The 25,847-nt window shown below is 32.4% G+C and overlaps 1 protein-coding gene across 8 annotated transcripts; it reads left to right on the top strand.

Moving 5' to 3' along the window:
- The first annotated feature begins 621 nt into the window (after window positions 1–621).
- LOC105783378 (tobamovirus multiplication protein 3-like) lies at window positions 622–5,402 on the top strand. 8 transcript variants are annotated; one of them, XR_008192850.1, is made up of 9 exons: window positions 622–1,088; window positions 1,221–1,311; window positions 1,397–1,449; window positions 1,548–1,640; window positions 1,732–1,803; window positions 2,499–2,571; window positions 2,751–2,796; window positions 4,920–4,986; window positions 5,140–5,326. XR_008192850.1 is itself a non-coding variant. In XM_012608794.2 (8 exons), the coding sequence occupies exons 2-8, from the start codon at window positions 1,242–1,244 to the stop codon at window positions 5,390–5,392; spliced, it is 660 nt and encodes a 219-aa protein (XP_012464248.2). In that variant the 5' UTR covers window positions 622–1,088; window positions 1,221–1,241; the 3' UTR covers window positions 5,393–5,402. The 8 variants fall into 8 exon arrangements, 5 of the variants coding, with proteins under 5 accessions (XP_012464248.2, XP_052482629.1, XP_052482632.1 ...); XR_008192849.1 differs by having other exon boundaries at window positions 5,137–5,326; XR_008192851.1 differs by lacking the exon at window positions 1,732–1,803 and having other exon boundaries at window positions 5,137–5,326.
- Window positions 5,403–25,847: the final 20,445 nt, after the last annotated feature.

Raw genomic sequence — 25,847 nt, 5'->3', positions numbered from 1 at the left:
CGCATGTTAAAGTAAACCAAAAGTTGACTGATACAAATGCATTTACTACTTAACGTGACCAGTTACACCATCCTAGATAATATATTATGCGAAAATTAATTGAGAATTCATATGGTCATTTATTAAAGAACCAGAAGATTCTTTAATTTAAAGAATTCTCATTTATTTCTTGTTTTTAATGAAAATTCACTACACCAAAACAGGCTTTAGCGGCGTTTTTAGTGGCGTTTGGATAAAAAACGCCGCTAAAAATTAAGCATTACCGACGCTTTTAAGAAAACGCCACTAAAGATAGAGTATTAGCGGCGCTTTCAGGAAAACGCCGCTAAAAATGAGCATTAGCGGCGTTTTCCAAAATGCGCCGCAAAAAACCTAAGCCCAATCACGTCCTTTTTTGAGTTTTCGGGGCTTTAGTGGCGTTTTTAAGAAAGCGCCGCTAATGCTCGGGTCTTTAGCAGCGTTTTTAAAGAGGCGCCGCTAATGCTCGGGCCTTTAGCGGCGTTTTTGAAGAAGCGTCGCTAATGCTCGGGCCTTTAGCGGCGTTTTTGAAGAAGCGCCGCAAAAAATATTTTATTATTTATTATTTTTTCCCCTTCTTTTCCCAAAATCGATTCCCCCCACTCTTTTTCCCCCCAATTCCTTTCTCCCCTACCCCGATTCCCTTTATTTTTACCCCCAATTTCCCCAAATCAGCAGCCCTTTTATTTTTCCCAAACCATTTCTCCCCTTCCCCGATTCCCTTTATTTTTCCCCCCAATTTCCCCAAATCGGCAGTCCTCTGCATCTCCTCATCTTCTTCCTCACATTTCATTCGTCCCAAAAAAACATTTCTATTCCTCTTTTATACAAACAAAAAACAATGGCTACACCGTTGCTTCATCTTCTTCCTTTACCATGCTTCATTTAGCTTCATTGTTCTCCATTTTCGTATTAGCTTCATCTTCTTCCGTTGCTTCATTGTTCTCCATTTTGACACTTTTAGCGCAGTCGAAATGTTTCTAATATGTGCTTGAAGTTGCTGTGTATTCCAGGGGCTTTGGGATGCAGAAAGCGACAATGATGGCTAACAAGAAGGCTGCGTTTTGCGGGTTATATCCCAGTTTTAGTCATTCTATCTAAAATGCGATAAGAAATTTTTATTTAAGAAATCAAGTGGAATTAAGATTCTGTTTTAGTATATTTATGGTCTTAACGTTGTTGTCGTTAATTGATATTTTTAGGTTCAATTGATTCGGATACAAATGAGAGTTCCCGAGTATGGTTGGACCACGCAGAAGGTCTTCCATTTTCTAAATTTTCTGGTGAATGGGGGTTTGTATTTATAAAATTTTAATGGAAGCTTTTTATTTTTAGTATTTTGGTTTCTGTATTTAACGCGATTTCTTTTTTAACACAGTTCGCGCCTTAGTTTTTGTTTTCGGACGGAGTGTGCAGAATTTACATCCAGAGGTTTGGGACATCATTGCTCATTGCGTTTATCTTTTGAAAATATATGCTCGTACTTAAGTTGTTCATAATTTGTTGCTTGATTTTCGCATCTTTTTTAGATTGTTCAACATATCTTGCTTGACATGCCGAGTCTAGCTTTCTTCACGACATATGCACTTTTGATTTTGTTTTGGGCTGAGATTTACTACCAGGTTAGGTTATTTGAGCTTCATGAGTTGCCTCCCTGCCTCCTACTTTCTAATTTTATGAGACTTTGTCTTAAACTTTGTCTATCGTAAACAGGCACATGCTGTATCAACTGATAGATTGAGGCCTAGTTTCTTTACAATTAATGCTGTAGTTTATACTATTCAGGTGATATTTATGTTCTATTATTTTGGTAAAGTGCCCATAGAAAGGAGAATTTGAAGTTGTTTTTCTCTTTGTTTGAGAGCTAGTAATGTTTGGTCCAGAACAATAATGTTATATAGTTTCACATAACTTAGTTTGTTGATTTGTCACATATTCTATACATGTTAAGTGGGGAATGATGTATATAGCATTTGCAGATTTTTGAAGGTTAGAAGAATATGATATTTATTTTGCCATTAGTTGGATGAGGGATAAACCATAAAATAGGTTAGTAAGTTAGAATACGCTATTTCTTTTGCTAGAACAATGCAATGATGTTTCTAGCACTTGCAAATTTTAGTAGTAAATATGAACCCACAAAATATATCTAAGTTGTTCGGACTCTTCATTTTTCATGAAGTACCCATGACCGACATTTATGTCCGAAACACGGATATGAAGATATGACCTCCGAGGATCCTTCAAATACATAGGAAAACATAGAAAAACTAACCACACCTATGTCAGATACATACTCGTATCTGACACGCATACCTGAGTCCAAGTAACATAGGTATATATTTTTTCTTATCTAGCAAGTTTAATGATTTTGTCACCTTTGTAAGTGTTGTTGCATAATTGATTTCCTTTGAAACATTACTTCAGACAAGATGTTAATAAAGTTTCTCTAACATGAGGCTGTGGGTACTTGATTTCAGATAGCAATGTGGCAGATATTGTGGTGGAAATATATTCCACTTTTAGTCATTCTATCTAAAATGTTCTTTGCAGGTAAGTCTTTTTGGTGTTCTTAATAGATTTTTAGTAGTTAACTGTTGAGTAACTTTGGTGCTCTGTTGATGTACCATGATTCAGGATAATCACTTAGTTTAGATGCTTTATAAATGTTAATCCTGTTGTAATTTGTTTCAATAATGAGTGGATATTTGATCCTCACTGTATATGTGCAGGTTTGTCACTATTTGCGGCATTTGGCTTTTTACTGTATGGTGGAAGGTAATTGCATTAACATTTATTGTATTGTTTCTAATTGTTTTAATGGCATTGGAGCTAGCTTAGTGTGATAATTTGTTTTATGTTTAGGGAGCACACATTTTAAAACCTGTATATCATTTTTCTTTTTATATGTTGACATAAGCTTTGATATCTGGTTTGTGAATTAAAGGAGTGGACTTTTCCATGTTATAACAAAACCAGGAAGGATAACGGTGCGTTAAGCATTTAAATATAATAAAAAATATATCATGTTGATATGAAAAAAGCAATGTATGACTATATTGTACTACAAAACACTCACATCTGCATACAATGAATGTAAAATATACTAATGATGCAGCTTAATTAAAATTTTTTAATATGGATATACTTTGATCACATGTGTGCACCTAGTTACTGACACTTAGGCTTTGCTAAACATTTGTACTCATTGTTGATAATCTTGTATGTATCAACATTAGAACAAATATTTAATCGGTGTGGAAAGGTTTGCCTTTGCTGAATGATGATGAATCTCTTGTTTATATAGTATGCTCTTTTATCATTTATGTTAATGTGGCTTCGTGTGCTTTCCTCTATATATCCCCAAAGTTTTCTCAATCTCAGTGATTTATTAGAGTTAGGTGGTAAGGCTTTATTTATGATATGAGATTCTTAAAAGAACCAAGAAAATAAAATAAGTGAAAACACTGATAAAGATTCCATGGGTTCCTTGCACCTATGGTTGATTGCATCACACAATTATGAGGAATACTGCAGAAGTTCTCATATAATAATTTCATATCTCAATTGAAAGAGTAAATTGATTAATATAGACTCCAAACATCCTTACTCCTAGAAGAAACAGAAGTTTTACTTCAATTTGGACTTTAACGACTGCGTAGACTCCAGATAGGAAACTAACTAAACTAACTAAACTTTAACAGAAGTTTACCTTCTCATCTTTTGTTGTATGCACTAATAATCATAAATTGATTAAACATCTTTTAGAAGAGAATCATTTATATTGCTAGATCTTTAATTTGGATGTTATTTATGCTTGTTATTGAATATTACAAAAAGGGGAAATCATTAGTACCTGTTGATTGTTGGATGGTGTAAATTATTCCTTAGACTCTAGATACTAAAAGGAATGCACAGCTTCACACTCAGATCTTATCTTTGCCTTAAATTTTTAAAGAAGATAAAATAATTCCATCGTTGCAGAAGGATCACGCCCTTTTTTTTCATTAGCTGCATTTAGTTTGGATTTGAAATGAATCAAATCTCAAGTCGAAAGTTGAAACAATGGATGAAGAGACCATAACTTACAACTTTTCGGCATTTTGTTTGAATGATTGTGCTTGATTTTTTCATTAATTGCTCGCATGCTTGACCAACTTCTTGAGTAATTTAATGTAAGAAATGTCACTGGCTTGTGTCGCAAAAATAGAGAAATTAATAAAAATCTTTCGTAGTACATCTAGCACTTTTTGTCAGATAACTTTTGTTCTTCAACTCTTATAGTGTTGGATCTCCATGTTTAATTTTGATGATTCTCTTTATTATTTAAAAAGAAAACATACTCTGATCTGGTAGGCTAATAAGTTTATTGCTCCATAGCATAGTTCCATTTCCTTTTTGTAGTCATAATAGTGGGTCTTTACCTATCATAAGCTGCATTTGTCACCATCAATATTTTTGTAGTGGATTTTAGCTCAAATTTATTTTTCCAGATCACTGTGAAAGAGAAGCATGATCTTCATGTTTTGAGTTCTTTTTAGCTGTTATATTCTTGTTGATATTTCTATAATGAGGGTGTTAAGTGCCAACAAGTAACAACTGGTTATTTAAGATTACTTTTTTATGCTTTACAGCTTGTGAAACAAGCTAATCTACCTCATAATGGATTTTGTTCAAGCATCTTTGAGCTATTCCGAGTGCATTGCAGTATTTTCAGTTATTTTTGTAAATATATTAAAAATAGGAATTTGTCGGTTGTGAAATATGGATTAGACAGTATGGTGTCAAACACCTTGTAAGTTTCATCTATATTTTTGATGTTCTTTTTCGTTATTGTATTCATGATGATAGCCTATTGTTGAAGTACTAGCTTTATGTTTCAAATTATTCTTCATGTTCAGCTTGTGAAAGAAGCCATTCTGCCTCGTATTCATGGCTTAGCTCTGAAAACAACAGTTGCTGCGGCATGTATGCATATTTTTGCTAATTAACTTTAACTATATTATGTTTTCAGAACTTTATACTGACACCTAACACTCATACCTAAGTCCGAGTAACATGGTTCTTTTCTTTTTCAAGTTCTAAATTGTTTAACAATAGGTTCTTTGTTTTCTTAAGCAGGGATGATGAAGATGATTCTGTTGCCAAGATGAAGGCAGCTGAGGAAGCCTTGGAAGCAAAACAAAAAGTAACAAATAGCTTGTCTACTACCTGTTCTTTTCTTTTTATCATGTTTTATAATTTTGTGACAAATTGTTCTTGGTACTCTGAAGATATTTATGCAAAATTACCCTATGATTCTATTTTATTTATACTGCATGGTTGCACCATGTATTTCTTAACTAGTTTGATAAATTTTATGTGTGGTGTTTAATTTTCCGTTATTGTCTGTGTAACTTGCAGCAAAAACCTACATTTGAGCTATCTTTCCATTGTTTATTTTAGTTTTGATTTTAAATTCTTATTTTTACTTTAATATTTACGACAACTTGAGTTCTAACTTTTGGATTTTAATTGTGTTATTAATTTATTATTTTAAATTCTAAAATTAAATTCATTAATTTTATATTTAGTTTTAAAGTTAAAATTTTCATAGAAAATTTAATTTAAATAATATTTTTATTTATCCTTAAAATTATATTTAAAGTTCAAATTTAAAAAATAAAACATAATATAATATTTATCATAAAAATAAATATTATTTGATTAAAATAATTTTTTTAAAATATTATGTTTTTAGCGGCGTTTGTGATAAAAGCGCCTCTAAAGGTCTTGGTCTTTAGCGGCGTTTGTAGGAAAAGCGCCGCTAAAGGTCTTGGTCTTTAGCGGCGTTTGTGGGAAAAGCGCCGCTAAAGGTCTTAGTCTTTAGCGGCGTTTGTGGGAAAAACGCCGCTAAAGGTCTTGGTCTTTAGCGGCGTTTGTGGGAAAAGCGCCGCTAAAGTTAGCGACGCATTCTTTAGCGGCGTTTTTTCCGGCGCTTCTCAAAGCGCCGCAAATACTTTTAGGGGCGCTAAAAAGCGCCGCTAAAGGCCTAAAAAAGCGTTGCTAAAAGCCTGTTTTGGTGTAGTGATTGGTTGTTAGAAACTCACTAGCTAAAGTTGAGATTTAGTGTCTTACATTTCTGAAATGAATATGGGCTCATTCATCCACCATGTGGATGGTTTTGATAATATATGATTTTGGTAGATGCATCTACAAAATAATCACGTATGTATTATCAACATGCAACCTTTTGTTTGCAAGATTGCTTGTTTAAATAATTAATTTCATATCATGCAATTAAGACAATTCATCTTGCTAATACTGATGAGTTTATATCTCAGTCTTTTATTGATTGAGTTTGAAAAACTTTTGTAAAAGTTTGTTATTTATGCGTATAATGGTTTTAGAGAAATTATTGATTGAACGCCTCTGATTAATGTCTAAACCATTCCTTATGAGAACTAAACTTTCTATTTCAACATGAGATTATGTTGATTTACGTGTTGTACGCATCAAGCCAATAAGTTATAAATACTCCCCATTACAATTGATTTTTTATCAAGAGCTAATCTTTGAATTTTTGTATGTGTGTATATGTTTCAATTGCTCTACCACAACACACAAAGATGAGTGAATCCTCAAAGAAAATTGGAAATATATATTAATTCCAAGTTTCTTTGTATTATTAGATGTTTTGAATGTATTGGAGATTCAATTATGACATGATTTGTGATTACAATTTTGGTTCGAAAGTTTTCCCAACATTAGGGGGAGAGAAATAATAACTTGTAATGAGTTAGGGGGAGAGTAATTTGAATCAGAAGTTCAACAATGATAACTCATTACAAGTTAACTGTTAGGTGTATTTACAAACTTAATAAGAATAACCAATTGTTATATATCATTTGATATTTTAATTTGAATCAAAGTCTCAATAGGACAATCAATTAGAATAAATAATTGATTGATCGATTCCAAAGATGAAAATTCTTCTAGATGGTCATATAGTGGAGTCGCGTGCTCCAGAAGAGACCTAAGACATAACTAATAAGTAAAACTCCAGAAGAGATTTAGGCACCTGAAACTGAAGATTAAAATAATGAAAATAAGATATCTTAATAAGTTATGTCCATTTGAGAAAATGTGGAACCGAATAATAAAAGTGGTCGACAATGATTTTGCATGCAATATTATTATTGAAATAATGAAATAAAAGGAGGATCTTGAATAAATTTATTAAGAAATATAGATATAAAATAAATTGATCAAAATAGAAAGACGTAACCCAAGTGTAATTAAATTCGTGGAGTTTTTGGACTAGTAGTCCAAATATCTAAAGTTATAAAGCCAATGAGGGTGTATGTAACACCCTATACCTGACTTGGTCGCCAAGCCCAAATACGGGATGCCACACCACCGTCTCGTCTTATGTACATTAAGTAGGAAACTATATCCAAGCAAACCGATCTTCTTTTCTTAACCTATATAATTTTTAAGTGATCCAATTAGTTAATTAACATTATTACATGCAAAACATTCATTAATCAACCTTACATACAGTTAGAATTATGCAAAAGGGTTGTTTAGCAAAATTCCATAAAACTGTTCATATGTATCGATACCACTCAAAAAACCGATACTTCCTATAAATTATCAATAATTTATTCCCAATGTATCGATACTCGAGATAAGAAATCGATACCAAATCCCTAATTCTTTTCCTGTACATTTTAATCCACAGAGGTATCAATTTTCAAAACTAACTATCGATACCTCTACTACTGGAGCTAAAAATGCAGCATAGAAGAGCAAATAAATCATTTCAAATGGTTCCTAAGCAACATCACTACAGGAAAATAGGACTTTAGTAGTGTTTTTAGTGGCGTTTGGACAAAAATTGCTGCAAAGGTTATACATTAGTGGCGCTAGAATAAAAACGCCGCAATAAATCAAGCAATAGCGGCATTGATGAGAAAAACACCGCAAAAATTTGAGCAATAATGGCGTTTTTGGTCCAAGCGCCGCGAATATGATTCTAATGGCAGATTCATAAGCTTTGGATAGGGATCCTTTTTGTAAGACAAATATATATAAGGTTTTAATAAACAAGTAGAAAAAATATTATTGGTGTAATGCAATTGCTATTAGCCAACAAGTCAGAGGTCACAATAAGTATAAGACGAGAATGTCGAGATTGAATATTTGTTTCGTGTAGGGTAACCGACACTCATTTCAATTTGATTCGATTTAATTTTTATATTTTTATCTTATTTTTATTTTGAATTGATTTTATTTTAATATTTGAAATCGACTTTATAAAAATATAAACTATACCATTCACTTAGCTATGGGAAAGTTTCATTTTACTTACTTAATTATGAAAAGTTATAATTTGATACTAAACTATTTAGAAGTTTTCATTTAAGCTACCAAGCTGTTAAAATCGAGGCTATATGGCTTTCTCTAAACCCTAAACCTTAAACCCTAAAACCTAAAACCATAAATCTTAAAACCTTAAACCCTAAAAACAAATTTCGTATGGATATTAATGTGTATATATATAGATATTAATGTAAAAGCTTATGTTTATAATAAATTGTGAAAGCACTTAATATTGATTAAAAAGTCAAAAAGCAAAACACAAATAATAAAATAGGGAAAAAAGTGAAATGGCAAAATGATGCATTTGGCAAATGGAAGACTAATATATCAAAATATTAAATTTTCTTTTCAATTCAACATATATTTCAAGTTTATTTTTAGGTTTATGAAAATTATTTTTTCGGAATTTATAATTATCTCTCTTAAATTATGGTTAGCATTCTAAATTAGTTATTTTAAAACGTTTTATTTGAGTCATCAAATAATCAGTGTCTTATCAATCGTATTCTTCTGTCATTTTACTTGTTAGCTTGGGCATTAAAAGTTGGCTCATATCTAGATTAGGGTATAACGTGAATCAAATTTTAATTAAGTTGAGCAATACTGGCATTTTTTGTCCAAACGCCGCGAATATATATTAAAAGATTGCAAAACGTTGTCGTTTTTAGCTGTGTTTTTAGCGGCGTTTCGACTAAAACGCTGCAAAAGGTTGTGCTAATGGCGTTTTCACCAAAAATGGTGTGAATATGTATTAAGAGTTTGAAAAACGACACCGTTTTTAGTGGTATTTTGGCTAAAACGCCGCAAAAGGTTATGCGTTAGTGGCATTTTCACCAAAAATGCAGCGAATATGTATTAAGAGTTTGCAAAACGGTGTACTTTTTAGCTGCGTTTTTAGTGGCTTTTTGACTAAAACGCCGCAAAAGGTTATGCGTTAGTGGCGTTTTTCACCAAAAACGCCGCGAATATGTATTAATAGTTTGCAAAATGGTGCCATTTTTAGCTGCATTTTTAGTGGCGTTTTGGCTACAACCTCGTCAAAGGTTATGCGTTAGTGGCATTTTCACCAAAAACGCCGCAAATATGTATTAAAATTTTGCAAAACGGTGCCCTTTTTAGCTGCATTTTTAGTGGTGTTTTGACTAAAATGCCGCAAAAGGTTATGCGTTAGTGGCGTTTTCACCAAAAACGCCACGAATATGTATTAACAATTTGCAAAACGGCGTCGTTTGTAGCTGCATTTTTAGTGGCATTTTGACTAAAACGCCGCAAAAAGTTATGTGTTAGTGGCGTTTTTGATAAAAGCTGCAAATTTTAATTAAACTCAACTTAAACGACGTCGATTTATTAGCCCCGAATTTCCTTTAGGTTTCCCCAAGTCAAATTTCCCCGATTTCATTCCCCAATTTCCCAAATTATTTTCCCCTAATTTCCCCAAGCTATTCTTTCCCAATTTCTTTTCCCCAAATTCCCAACTTCTCAAATCCCTTTCTGATCGAAATCCCCAATTTCCCAAATCCCTTTATTTCTTCCCCAATCTCTCCAAATTATCAAAATCATTTAAGTTTTTGTTTGAGCCTAATTTTTGGCTAGAAATTCTTCGTCTCTTCTCTCTGACACAGCTTCAAAAAGAAATTCTTCACCTTTTTCTCCGTTGTTGCTTCCTGAAATTTAGGTACTAGAGGTATTTAATGTTGCTGCTTGTTCTTCTCTAGCGTCACTTTGTATGTTTCAACCATTTGCATGTCCACATCATCATCGTTGTCACTGTTAGCTATTGTGTTCTTACATTTACCGAATCTTTATTTTCTGTCACCTGATTGCATTTTCGTTTCTCCTCTTTGGAACAACCCATCAATGATTGATAATGATTGGCATTGTAGGAAGCATCTAATACCATACAAGAATTGCTTGACAAGATTAAGTTGCTGGAGAAGATGAAATCTCCTGTACTTCGATAGCTGATCAACATTATTTTCTGGTAACGACGGACTTCCCCTTTCCCTTATTTTTTGGTGCGTTTTGGGTTTGGATCAATGGCAATTCATTTTTGTAACATTGGCTTAGGGGAGAGCTCAATAGATTCACTTTCACTATCCCTTTACATGTTTTGGTTTTGGTTAGCCTTAGTGACTTATTTGCCATCTAGGTGAGTAGTTGCCATGTTATTCGAGTTAAATGAGATGAGTGTTGGGTATGAATATATGTATATTTTGAAATTTTAAATTTATGTCTGAATGTTTTGTCATAAAAATTTATATGTATATTGTGTATTTTAAACTGCTGCTTTTTCTTTGCTTGGCTTTTATGTGTTCCGTAAGCTGATGATATCTACTTAGCGATGTCTATTGTATTAAGATATTAGATATTTGATTCTTGAAAATTTTGCAATATGCTAAATACAACACATTTTCTCTGGTAGATATTTTGAGAATGGAAATGAATTTCAATAGGTTGTTTAGTTGTAAACCTTTTTGCATGCTTTGCCATTTCATGAAATTATAAAAAATGATATTGCGTGGCTCTTCTCTGTATAGATGATCCCTTTTTTTTGTCCATGAATTTAATTCTTTCCCTCATCGATCATCGACCAGATAATGTTTTTGCAAATCAATCGCATCGAAAGTAGCCTTTTCGATCAATTGATAAACTGTTAGGAATTCAATCCTGAAGCAGTCCCAAGGACTTGCAGCCTTTACTTCCTTGCAGCCTTTACTTCCTTGTGGACTTTAAGAGGTATGTATATTTAATTTGCTAAATTTAAATTGCACATAATATCATTAAATTATTATCCCTTGCTTCCAATAATAATTTTGCTACTTAAAGTTATGTTTCTCTCCATTGCAAATGTTATTAATTTATTAGTTAAAGCAAATGTTCATCACTTTCTTAGTTTAATTATTATGATTATTATTAATTTAATGAGTCCATGAATGAAATCCAAAACTGATGTTAACCGAATTTAGTATAGTTGAATTCATCACTTTGTTAGATGATATAACATTTTGTATATAAAGTCCAATTCAAAATTTCTCTTTAAATTTTTATTTTGATGGGTTGAGAATTTAAAACACACATTCAATTTGGTAAGAAAGTAAGATGGTTCGAGTCAAAAAGCCATTGACAACTGCCTAATAGAGAGACAGTCCAGTCCACGTTGTTTATCCAAACTCAATTCCCTATTTGCTACTAATTTCTTAGTCAAGTTGCATGCAAAATGCTTATTTACCTTATAAAATACTCTTTGTATAATATTTGTAACTAAAATTAATATTATATTTGCATCTAAAATTAATATTATATTATAAAATACTGTTTATCCAATTTTTTTGAACAAAACTGTTTATCCAATGTTTTGTCTCTTATTGTAGGGACATATTTTTTGTGCTTCCATAAGTTTATTTGGTCGGAGGATTAATTTTTCTTTTCTCTAAGGCTTTTGTGGACGGCGTTATATATATATATATTCTTATGCTTCACATAATTAGTTCTTTTCTCTTTAATTACACTATTAATAATAATTATTTTTACATTACATTGCTGCATTGTTTTATTCCTTATTTCATCTCAGATAATCTGTTGATGGTAGTATCAGATGTGTAGAAAAAGAGAGACTAAATTCAAATAGCTTATTTACATATTTCAGATTTAACTATTATATATGTAAAAATTATGCATTTTATTTTCTCATTTTCTTCAAATAATAATAAAAATTAGCCCACTTAAATATGTTTTACTTACTAATATATTTAATATAACTATTTAAAAAGTTAAAAAATTAAATTGTTTAATAACACAAATTGGAATGAAAAGAGAATATTCATTAGCAGCTTAAATTGATCAATTTAAATAATCAATGTTGATATTTCACATGGGAATGGATATTCAAATCTTATATTTTACATGGTTATAATTTAAGTCCTTATTTCATTAAGTAACTTTTATTATTTATTTTAATTTTGATTCTAAATTTTATTTTATTACTATAAATAATTATTGTTCAAAGACATACAATTAGTTATTTTTATTTATTTAATAATATAATTCTATTTGATGTAATATAAAACAATTAAGGTATTTTATAATATGATATTTGTTTACTTATAAATTTTAATAGTTTCAATTATAAAAAAAGTGTAATTAAATTTTGATAGTTTAAATTTTCTATTATAGTGATCCAAAATTTTATTTTTATTTAAAATATATAAAATTTGACCGCTTTTTAATGCATGACATTTTTACATTAGTTTCTTTGCGGTGCTGTAGTAACTCAATTTAAAAAATAATTTGTATGTTGGTATTATATTTTGTCTCAATTCATATGATACTCTTGGATACTTGGTTGTATTTGCTTGGTTGTCAACTACACAATGAACTCGAATCTCCTATTACGGTTTGGGATAGCTTTTATATTAAGGGTAGATAATTGGAATTTTAAATAAAATTACAAATTACCAATTTAAAAATATATTATTTTAGTTTTGATTAGAGGTGATAATGGGCCGAGCCTAGAAAAAATTTTAGGCTTATTTTCTAGGCTCGAGCTCGGTCCAGCCCGAAATATGGGCCTAAAAATTTGTCCAAGCTCGGCCTGAAAGAAAATTGCTAAACCCGAGCCCAGCCCGGCCCGACCCATATTAAATATATATTTAATATATATAAAATATATATTTGATTAAAAATAAAAAATATATATTTAATATATAATTCGGGCCGAGCTCGGGCCAAAAAAATTTTACCCGAGCCCCGGCTCATTTTCCAAACGGGCCTCTTTTTTTGTCCAAACTCATATTTCGGACCTATATTTTTACCCGAACCCTCCCGTTTTTCGGGCGGACCATCGAGTCGGGCCGGGTAGCCCTACCCATGATCACCTTTAGTTTTGATTCTAAATTTTTTATTATTATTATTTATTTTAGTTTTGATTCTAATTGTATATCTTTGAATAATAATTGTTTATATTATTTATTAAAACACAAATTTATAAATTAAAAGAGTACAATTAAAAGGTTAAAATTTAAAGATGATAATTATAACTTACATAAACATTTAAAGTTTATGATTATCATAACTTACATAAACATTTAAAGAATAAAAAAATTTTGGATCATAACTTACATAACTTACATAATACATAAATATAAATCATATCACAACTTACATAACTTACATAATTTACATAACTTACATAAATATATATCATATCATAACTTACATAACTTACATAATACATAAATATATACTTATAAAAAAACAACTTACCTGGATTAGTTTACACCCATTAGATACTTGATACTTGATATGTATTATCGATTTTAGTACAATGACATGATTTAAAACAATTGAGAACATTTAAGTAATCGTAATTTATTATCAACTTTCGACTTCAAGAGCTACGAAATGGATAAGAGTTGGATGAATTTGTCAATGGTAAGCAACGACTATCGAAATGGAGTACAAACTTTTCTAAATTTTGCATATCAAAATGCAAGCTAAGAGAATATGATTCTTTGCCCATGTAAGAAGTGTGGCAACATCAATTGGCATTTTCGTGAAGTTGTCTATGAACATCTAATTATTGATGGCTTTATTCGGGAGTATAAAAAATGAATTTTCCATGGAGAGTGTACACCTCCTAGAACCTCTTCAACAATTAATCTGACTTATCCTCATAGTGCTTACCATAAGTTTGTTAGAGAAGATGACATATAAGGTATGTTGTAGGATGCATTTAATATGCGCAGTCATGGTTTGTAATCATTTCCACCTGACTTTATTGCATCCGATGATTGTAATATTGGTGGAAATGCTTTTACTGAAACGGGAAGAAGTGTACCTGATGAAGAGCCAAATTGAGAAGCGACGAAGTTCTACAAGTTACTTAATAAAATGAATGAAGAACTTTATGAGGGATCAAAATTTTCAAAAATGTCCTTCTGCATTCGTCTTTTTCACTTAAAATGTTTGGGAGGGTGGACTGGAAACTCTTTTACAATGATGTTAGAGTTTTTGAGAGATATGTTTCCATTTGCAAAAATTTCTCATTCATGCAAAGATATGAAGAAACTGATAAAAGATTTAGGCCTTGAGTACGACAAAATTCATAGTTGCCCAAATGGCTGCATGTTGTATTGAGGTGATCGAAAAAACCAATAGTCTTGTCATGTTTGCGGTAAATCTTGTTGGATGAATAGAAATACAGAAGATGTGAATGAGGATGAAGGTGAGGCATAGTCAAGAAAGAAGCCAATAAAGATTTTGCGATATTTTCCACTAATACCAAAGCTTCAAAGGTTTTTCATGTCGTCAAAGACAGACGAGTCTATGAGGTGGCATCATAATCAATGAACCAATGATGGACTATTAAGGCATCTTGCGGATTCTTTAGCTTGGAAATCATTTGACAATAAATTTCCAAGCTTTGCAAGCAATCCTCAGAATGTGAGGCTTAGGCTAGCATCTGATGGATTTAATCCTTATAAAATCATGAGTACTTTATACAGTACTTGGCCTGTAGTGTTTGTTCCTTACAATTTGCCTCCGTGGATTTGCATGAAGCAATATTCTTTTATCTTATCTATGATTATCCCTGGAGTGAAAGGTCCCGGAAATAATATTGACATTTATATACAACCACTTATTGAAGAGTTGAAACAGTTATGGGCGGGTGTTGAAACATATGATGTCTTAAGAAATGAGAACTTTTATTTACGTCCAGCTTTGTTGTAGACTATTAATGATTTCTCGGCTTATGCTAATTTATATGGTTGGAGAACCAAAGGACGTTATGCGTGTCCTTGTTGTGCGGCGCAAACATGTTCGAAGTGGTTATATAATGGGAAAAAGTTCTCTTATATGGGGCATCGTTGGTGGTTAGATGGAAATCATAGATTTAGATTTCAGAGGACTCTATTTGATGGTACTGAATAGTTCAGAGAAGCTCCTGAGCAGACCATTGGATCTGAAATCTTGTTCATGTTAAAAGATATCAATTTCAGTTATGGGAAGATGAATTAACCACCCAACACGTAAACAAAGAGAAGACCAAGGGAGGCGTATGTTGGTGATGTTGACCGACAGATTGATGATGAATCTAATGAAGAGGATGATCCTAATGAGGCAGACTTGTGGGAAAAAAGAAGTATTTTTTTAGTTGCCTTATTGGGAGCATAACATTTTGCAACACAATCTTGATGTCATGCATATTGAAAATAATGTTTGCGAGAACATCATTGGGACAATTCTGAATATCGATAGAAAATCGAAAGACAATCTTTAGAGTCGACTTGATCTAGTTGACATGGAAATTCATCGTGATCTTCATCCCCAAGTACTTTCGAATGGGAAATATCAATTGTCGCCTTTTATTTTTGCAATGTCGAAGAAAGAAAAAAAATGTTCTGCACGGTGTTGAAGGATATAAAGGTTCCAGATGCGTATGCATCAAATATGTCTCGATGTGTGAGTCTTAAAGATCGAAGACTATATTCCCTAAAATCACATGATTATCACATCTTGATGCAAGATTTACTGCTAGTTTCTTTACGATGTTGTATGTCAAAAAAGGTGACATCTTGTATAATTGAACTATCAAATATAATGAAAGATATTTGCTGAAAAGTTTTGATTGTTGAAGAACTTGAGAAAGTACAAGACCGAGCCATCTTGACTTTATGCAAATTTGAGAAGATCCTTCCACCTTCCTCCTTCACTATTATGGTGCACTTGGTAATCCATCTCCCTCATGAAGCAAAACTTGGTGGACCTGTTTTCTATCAGTGCATGTATCCTATAGAGAGGTGCTAATTTATTTGTAAAGTTTTCATTCATTCATGAATATACCTTTAGTTACAACTTTTGATAATGTTGTATATCATGTTTAGGTTCCTATGCAAATTGAAGTCTTATTGTCGTAATAAGCGTTATCCAGAAAGATCAATTGCTGAAGGTTACTTGGCAGAGGAGTGTATGAATTTCTATTTTATATATTTAGAAGATGTTGAAAAAAGACTGATAGTCCAAGTAGAAATGCTGAGCTCACTAATCATAACTTAGCCGAAACTTATTTATTCCGAAGTTATGGAGAACCAATTGGTAAAGTTGAAATTGCACACTTAGATGATAGATCTTAGGTACAAGCACAATATGTTCTTTTTCACCACGATTCAATTGAACCATTACACAAGTAAGTTTTATAATTTGATAAATATTCATCTTTTTAAATTGTTTATCTTCTAACCAAGTAATCCACTTTTTAACATAGCAAACACAAACAAGTCTTGAGATCTCATTCACACTCTCGAAGATTACAATATCGGGAGATTCATAAGTTATTCACAGAATCTTTTTATGAATGGTTAGGGAAAATGGTATGCAACTAAAGCTTTTATTGACAAATAGTAATGTTTTCTCATAAAATTTATAATTAATCATTTTACTTTCGATTCAATAAGTTTGGAGTGGAAAGAATGTCAATGACGAAGTTAAATGGCTATCCCAAGGTCCGAATAGAGTAGTAAAAAGATATAGTGTCTTCCTCATCAATGGATTCAAGTTTCATACAAAATCTTGCGAAGGATTTAAGAGGACTGAAAATTTTGGAATAGTTGTTAATTCTTCAATTACAAGTTATGCTAGTGCTAGAGACAGTAATCCTGTTCAGGGAAATGTGGAGCAGTAAAGTCTTCTTACTAATATTATTGAGTTAGATTACTATGTCAAACGGAAGGTTGTCTTATTTCGATGTGATTGGGCTGATGTTAATACTACTCATGGAATTAAAAAATATCAATTTGGTTTTACAATGGTGAACTTCTCTTGATTAATTCACACTGAACAACAATTGATAGACGAGCCGTATGTATTTTCTTCTCAAGTGAAACAAGTTTTTTACTCGAAATATCCAACTGATAAGGTTTGGTACGTTGTACTCCGTAACGCACCTAGAGACTTGTTTGACATGGGTAATGGAAGTAGAGATGACATCGACAAAAGATCAGAAACTTTACCTTTTCCAGAAAAAAACTTAACTGAAACTATACCTAGTACTAGTACACAATTTCAATGGGTTCGCTAAGATATGGGTGAAGATATTTACGAATTATGATGTAGTAAGATTTTAAGATTTTTTTAATTATATGTAATATTATAATTTAAATCTTGATCTTGTTAAATATTTCAACTATTTTATATGTACTATTATTGTTCTAATTAGTTACTAAAATTTCAACTCTTTTATGTGTATTGTAAATAAAATGCCTAGAAGAAGATTGCGAGATCTAAGTATTGTTCAAAATCCTCCAAATTTGGAAGAAACAAATAGTGAACAACAGACTACTATTGGATCTTCGAATGTTCCAAATATAGCTGACGAACATGTAGAAATTCAATATAATGTTAACTTTAATTTACATGCATGTTGACTTTTATTATTGATTTCTGTTTCAAATTCTTATATTATAATTGTAATAGGCCCAATTTTCCCGGCCCGCTATTAAAATAAATAAAATAACTAATAAACTAACACCCCAAATTACATCAGCCCAATACCCAATCTTACCCAAACCTAGAGCGGCCCAATAACACCAAAATCAGCCAACCCTAGCCCAAGTTAGCCTAACCCGAATGGCCCACATACCTAGCCCTAAAACATTCAAAAAAACCCTAAAGCAACTATTTGCCTCAGCCGCTGCAACAGTAGCCTCCCACACGCACGCCTCCACGCCACGCTCCTCCGTACGGCCCTACCTGCAACAGACACACAAACAAACAACAAGAGAAAAGTAGAGAAAAGAAAAAAAAGGAGTTTTGTATTTTTTTTTTCATTTTTGTTTCGGGGCTATAAAAAAGCCTTTCAAAAACCTGTAATGGGGGGAGGGGGATTTTTTTTTCTTTTCTCTTTTGCTTTTCATTTGTACACACACACAGAGATTGAATACAGAAAAAAAATCAAAGCAAAAAGTTTGTTTCGAAAGGTGATCTCATTTCTTTTTTTCTCTTTTCGGGCGTTATTCTCTGTTTCTTGATTTTCCTTATTTGATTTCATTTGTTAATGACAAGAAAAGAGTAGTAGAGAAAATAAGAGAGGCTTACCTTTGAGTTGGGGCCACAGAATCCTAGTCTGATTGAAAATAGACTTTAAGGGAGTTCGGATAGGGATAACGGGGTTTAAAACAGCACCGCCTTTAAGAGAAAAGATTAGGTTACTTTTTAGGGTTTATTTCTGATTTAGTTTAAGTGATATAGGGTTTGATTTTCGTTTAAGGAAGATCTTGAAAACGTCACCATTTATAGCCTATTGCAATGGCTTTTAAACGGTGTCATTTTTTGCTACAACCCGATGACCCGACCCAAATGCAGTTAGATCCGCGTGTCTTGGTGGAGGGAGGGATATTTGCGAAAGTGATCCACATCTTTTCTGATGTTTTCAAAATCGTTTTCTCACCTTTTTAATTTAGCTCTATATTTTGCTACTTGTTTCACCTTGGTCCAGTGATGCGTTTGATTCATTTATTTTTTTTATTTTCCATCACATTAATGCATTTACTTTAAATCTAATATTTTTTACAAATTAAACTCAATATTGTTATCTAATATTATTTTATATTAATGTTTTAAGTTATTTTTTTATATGCGGTATTATTACTTTAAATAAGATTGTTTTATAATATATTATTATTAATAGTATAAATTTATTACATATCACATTTTAAATTTTTCATGTATCATTATTTTGAGATTCAATATATATTAGTATTATTTAAATTCATCACACTTTTTATATTTTAAGTTTTATATATATTCTTTGATGTTTCTATTTTGCAAGACAACTTTGGAATCTACTTTATTTTTATTTATTTGTTTTTCTTCTCTTGTTTTTATGTCTTTTAAGTTTAGTTATTAAGGCTTACAATTGTTTTGAATGTTGATAATTATGTTTGCATGGCATGTGACATGAGATTATTACTTGTGAATGTATTATGTTGTTTATTCATATTCATAAGTTATCGATGATCATTAATATACATTTTAGCTTACTAATTATTGTTTCAGGTTGTACATTAATATTTCATTGTTTATTTTAAAATATTTGGTTTCATCAAAGCATTTAAACATTTGGCTTAAAGATTTTCAAGATAGCTATACCCGGTATTTGGAATCTTCGAAAGAATTGAGCCCTAACGTATTGGATTCCAATTTTCCTTGTCGAATCTAAATAATCGAGGATATGCTTTAATCAAAACACATAAATAAAAAGCTCATTCTCGGGAATTCGATACATGGTGTCCTAACGCATTGGATATGACATATTGTTTTCTCGAGACGAGGATTCTTCTAGCGAATGAAAATAAAGGCAATATTATTTAGGAATTTTGTGAAATCGAATCCTAACTTACTGGGTTTGATTTTCTCATTTGACCCGAATAATTAAATATCCTTCTCAAAATGCATAGGTTTTAAAAGTCAAACTTAATTTTGAAGATTAAAAAGGTTGCACTCTAACTTACTGAGTATGACAATTTATTTCTTTGAAATAAATGAGCTTTATCATCCAATTCATTTTATTCAAAATAAAAGGATCGTATTTTAAAATATTTTCAAAATTTCGACATTAAGACATTAAACAATCAATTCGGTACCAATTTTGGGCGTCACGAGGGTGCTAACCCTTCCTCGTACGTAACCGACTCCTGAACCTATTTTTCTCAAAATTCGCAGACCTAACATTATTTTCAAGGTGATCCGGTCACACCTTAATAAAAGATCGGTGGGGACTCCAATTTTTGTTTTTTTGTCGACAACTAAATTTTTTTTATTTTCAAAAAAAATTGTTTCAACAATAATATACTATTTTTTCAGCTAAAAGTGGTGGGACGTGCAAAACTCGAGCACATACACTATTAAAAGATTTATACGAGTTAAATTCTGTCGAGCGCGTCAAAGTAGCTAGAAATAGTCTTGGTCAACCTATTGGATCAAAAGCTCAACTTTTAGTAGGATAATTGGGCATTATAGCACGAAATGCCAATCTGTTGCCTATCAACTACAAGTCATGGCATCATATGCCTGATAGTAACAAAAATCAAGCTCTTGATAATATTAAGGTAATAACGTGAATGTAATTTATAATACTTTGGTTTAGGTTTCATTTATATTTACTTTCTAAACTTGTTTTTTTTGCAAGAGAGATTTGCTTTAGAGGTCTCGGATAATTATGTGAAGAAGGCATTAGGAAAAAAATGGAGAGACCATAAAAGTTCTTTAAAGAATAAAAATATAGCCTCGAAGAGAAATTGCGAAATGTCTCGCCGGAAATGCTGAGGTACCAATGGGAAGATGCAGTTAGATTTTGGAATTCAAAGAAAGGAGAGGTATTACGTACTTCCAAACTATTATAATTATTTTGATTTATAGTATTTACTATATACGCAATAATAATTTCATAATGTAGGATCGTGAGCGATTTGGAACTACAAGTAGGCAAAAACAAAAATTCACTCACACAGCTGGGTCGAAAAATTTTGCTTGTATTGCTGAGGCCGAGGTATTTTGAATTTATTAATTGTGTCAAATATTAATTACTTTCTACTAAATAATATTTTTACTACTATATTGTAGGACCTGTCGTTTGGTCAAAAAGTTGGACGCCTTCAGCTTTTTGACATTACACAGAGAAAGAGATGGATCTCCTATGACTACTGAAGCTGCAGAAATTATGGTATATTTACTTAATAAAATTTGAATTATTTTAAATATTTATCATGTTTAATTATAATGGTTTAATTCGTCGTTTGTAATGCAAATAATGTTAAGTTATGTTGCATTTGTTTTGATTATATATTTTGTTTCTAACTCTTTGATTGATTTATTAGGAGAAACTAAAGGATAAAAAGTCGGAGTATGAAGCGATCGCTTCAAGTGATAGTTCTGTTAATCTTGACGACATTGCTAACTGAATTATTACTGAAGTTTTGGGTCCTGAAAGGTATGGTCAGGTTCGATTTCAAGGATTTTTTATTAACCCAAACCAATATTTTGGATCCAGCTTGCAGCAATACATGCCTTCGGGGAGTCAAGCTCAACCTGATGTTCAGAGGTTAAAAGACCAAATGGCTCAGATGCAAGCGAGCACAGTTGAGCACATTGCTCAACTTAAAGCGGAGGCAGCATCGAGAGAAGCAGAGGCTCAAAGAAATTATGAAAAAATCTAGCTGCAACTTAAAGCAGAGGCAGCAGCAAGGGAAGCAGAGCAAAGCAGAAAATATAACACACTCCATTCTGACTTCGAATATGATGAAGATGTTTCAAATGATTCTGAATCGCCATCTTAGACGTTTGTTTTCTTAATGTAAGAATATTTTAAAATTATAACTTTTGAAAATAATAAATTTTGTTATTTCATTTATTAATTTAGATCATATACATATTTCTTTCGTTGGATTTGAAGTATCATTTAGATTTGCAGTTTTTGGTTGGATTTGATGTTACAGGAAATTATGTTGACAATTCGGGTTCTATATAGATGAAAATGGGATGTTAAATATCTGCTAAAGTAGTATCATTCTTCCACAAACGCCGCTAAAGAACATGACTTTTAGCGGCGTTTGTGGGGAAAGCGTCGATATTTGTGGGAAAAGCGCCGCTAAAGGTAGCGGCATTTGCGGGGAAATCGCCTCTAAAGGTCATGTTCTTTAGCGGCGTTTGTAAGGAAAATGCCGCTAAAGGTCATATTCTATAGTGAAAATTTAGCAGTGTTATCTATAGTGGCTTTTTTGCGGTGCTTATAAAAACGCCACAAATAGTTTTAGCGGTGCTTATAAGCGTCTCTATATGCCCAAACAAACGCCGCTAAAAACATGTTTTGCTGTAGTGCATACATCAAGTACTTTATTTATTTCATCATTCACCTGCTAAATTTATCAGTCTAAGGCATCAAATCATCCAAACAAGAATCGTTATGCCAACATCAACGTTTAAATATTCTAACATGAAAATAAAATGAAATTCTTATAGGTCAAATCAAAATGTTTAAGGATCAATAACCCAAAATAGTTCTACCACATTGCCTATTTCCCTAATATGAATATAAATAATAGAACACCTACGATGAATAACCAGTCTTCGTTGGATCACTCTCTTGGAAACCACACCGCATACACCATGAGGTCACTAATATGCATATGTTGAAATGAGTGGGTGAGCTTCAACAAGCTCAATGAGTGTAAAGAATTTCCACAACGCAAACTTGTCATCATGCAACACAACCAATCATTTTCTCACAAGAACCTTATTCTTAGTATTAAATCATTCATCATCTAATAGTTCATTCACACAACGCATACATACTCATTCAAGCATAGAACATATTCCACACGATTACATAAAATATGATAAGATGGTACTTGGGATATGAAACATATAGTGAACTCTAACATCACACATCGAATACACGGATCTCCACTATACCACATAGACTCATTGAGTCAAACATTTCCCAAAAGTGAAGCATATAGCTAACACTCTCCTTGTTTCCCCTCACATGTCTCGTTGAATGGAGGAGGTTAGCTCTCATTCCCTTATCCCTCCAAACATGTCCCAGGGCCTCAACACCCAAAACCACTATGCATATAAATGACTACTCACAATCCTATGGCATGTCAACTATATCCAATGGTTCCAAGATCACAAGTCCAAAATATCTGAACAACAAATATTACTTACCAATTATCTGTACACTATCACTACATATTAGCATCTTTTGCAAAACACTAGCGTAGTCATATAATATATATTACACAATTATTTCATGTATATAATTGCACTTTACACAATAATCACCATACTCACTTATCACATTTCATGCACAATACATAATCACAAGATAATTATAGATTCAAGAAAACTTATGTTTGGAACTTACAGTAGGGGTTTAGGCTACATCTAAATTCCCAAACAACACATGACTCATGTTTACAAGTAGCAATTCCATACACTCACCACTTTATGCTTTTGCCGAAAAGTCAAAAGCTTAACTAACTCTTCCCTAGCTTGTAGCAAGTTTTAACAAATTTGGGGCTTTACACACAAAAATCATACAATAACCACAGTCAAGTAACAACCAAAAATTCACTCAAACCAACTAGAACACAAGCTTAAGGTAAGTTCTCATGTAACTTAAACTATTAACATAACAAACTTTAAATTCTAATATCTCGGTCCATACTCAATCTTCTTGTCTAAAATCAGTTATGTTCATCTAATTAATCATCTATGCCAAATTCGCAACCTTCAACTAGGCAAATCTACTCAATTCATGGTATCAACATTTTTTGACATCTTTTAGGCAATTTCCACAAAATTTATTAAAACACAAGGAATCATTAACGAAACTTCAAGGTAAGATTAAAACCTTCTGATCATGCTAAAACAAGTTGAAAAATCCTTTGAAACCAAGTTTTGACTCACAATCCTGAAACCCACCATTAAAGGTTCAATTTTTTACTTTTATTTAAAACATGCGATTTGAAGTCTAATAATTTAGTTTTAAAGTCTAAATAACATTAAAAACCAATGCTGACATGAATGATAAGATGATGAAATCTATGGAGTTTTGGGTGTTTTTCTTGAAGATTTATGCTGGTAAATGACTTGAGAATGATAGGAAATCAAATGTGAGATTAGGTTGAACCTCCTCTACTTGCACAATATGGATGGATCTGAACAATACTTTCGAAGCATAGACATATAGAAAACATCATGAATTCGCTCAAGCTCTGGCGGCAACTTGAGATGATAAGCTACCAAACCTACCCTCTCAACAACTTTCTAATGTTCAATATATCTTGGATTTAACTTACCCTTTCTACAAAACCTTAAAACTTTGTACCAAACCTCAAAACTTTCTTCCACGATGAAACCTTCAAAAATACCTTATCACCAACTTGAAACTCGATATCTCGACACTTCAAATATGCATACGATTTCTGTCTATCTGACACTACTTTCAAATGATCACAAATCAGCTTAACTTTCTATTCAGTCTCACGAACTAGATTCGATCGAACAACTCGTCTCTCATCCAGTTCTATCCAACACAAAGGAGTCCTACACTTCCTACCATACAATGCTTTAAAAGGTGCCATACAAATACTCGCTTGAAAACTGTTATTGTAAGTGAACTCTGCTAAGGGAAAATATCGCTTTCAACTACCACTAAACTCAATCACACAACTTCGTAACATGTTTTCTAAAACTTGAATTACCCTCTCAGATTGAACATCAATTTGGGGGTGATAAGTCGTACTGAAAGTAAGCTTCGATACCAAGGCTTCTTGCAAAATCTTCCAAAACCTTGAAGTAAACCTCTGATTCCTATCCGAAATAATCGAAACTAGAACCCCATGAAGATGATCAATCTTAGCAATATACAACTCTGCCAACTTTTGCAATGAATAATTGGTTCGCACCACTAAGAAATACGCACTCTTCGAAAATCAATCAACTATAACCCATATCGAATCTTTCCTTGACAGAGTCAAAGGAAAACCCGAGTAAAGTCCATAGTAATCCTTTCCCACTTCCATTCAGGAATCACAATAGGTTGCAACAACCCCGAAGGAAACTGATGTTTGCCCTTCGCCTTTTGACAAACCAAACATCGAGTCATGAAATCTGTAACATCATGCTTTAAACCAGGCCATCAATAAACTTCCCTAAAATCATGATACATCTTTCCACTACGAGGATGTATGGCGTAAGGGATACTATGTGCCTCGGTAAGAATCGCTTACCTCAATTCTTCATTGTGCGGCACACACAACCTCCCTCGAAAATTCAAGATACCATCGCCATCAATATCGAAATCCCCTTTAATACCTTACTCAACCTATCGAATCCTCTTCAATATTTCCCTATTTAAAGGCTACTTCTCCTTAATTTGTTGCGATAAAGTCGACCTCACTTGCAGTTTAGCTAACAATCCACTATCGTTACCCAAAATTAAGTGTGCAAACATAACTCTCAACTCCACTATCTACTTCCGACTTAAAGCAGTAGCAATTATATTTCCCTTGCCAGGATGATACTTTATCACACAATCATAATCCTTTAACAATTCAATCCAGCGCATTTGCCTTAAATTTAATTCCTTTTGGGTGAGGAGGTACTTAAGGCTGTTATGATTCATATAGATGACACACTTCTCTCCATACAAATAATGTCGCCAAATCTTTAGTGCAAAAACCACAGCAACTAACTCCAAGTCATGTGTAGGATAATTGCGCTCATGCGTCTTCAACTGTCTTGAAGCATAAGCGACAACCTTTCCTTCTTGCATCAACATACAACCAAGGCCCAAATATGAAGCATCGCTATAAACCACAAAATCATTTTTAGGTTCCGGTTGAATCAGCACTAGCGCTGTAACAGCCCAGTTTTAGCTAAATTAGAATAGTGGTTTCAGAATC

This window comes from Gossypium raimondii, chromosome 13, assembly GCF_025698545.1.
Source record: "Gossypium raimondii isolate GPD5lz chromosome 13, ASM2569854v1, whole genome shotgun sequence".
NCBI lineage: Eukaryota > Viridiplantae > Streptophyta > Magnoliopsida > Malvales > Malvaceae > Gossypium > Gossypium raimondii.
Note: the sequence above shows the minus strand (reverse complement) of the source record. Positions and strands in the feature narration are given on the sequence as shown.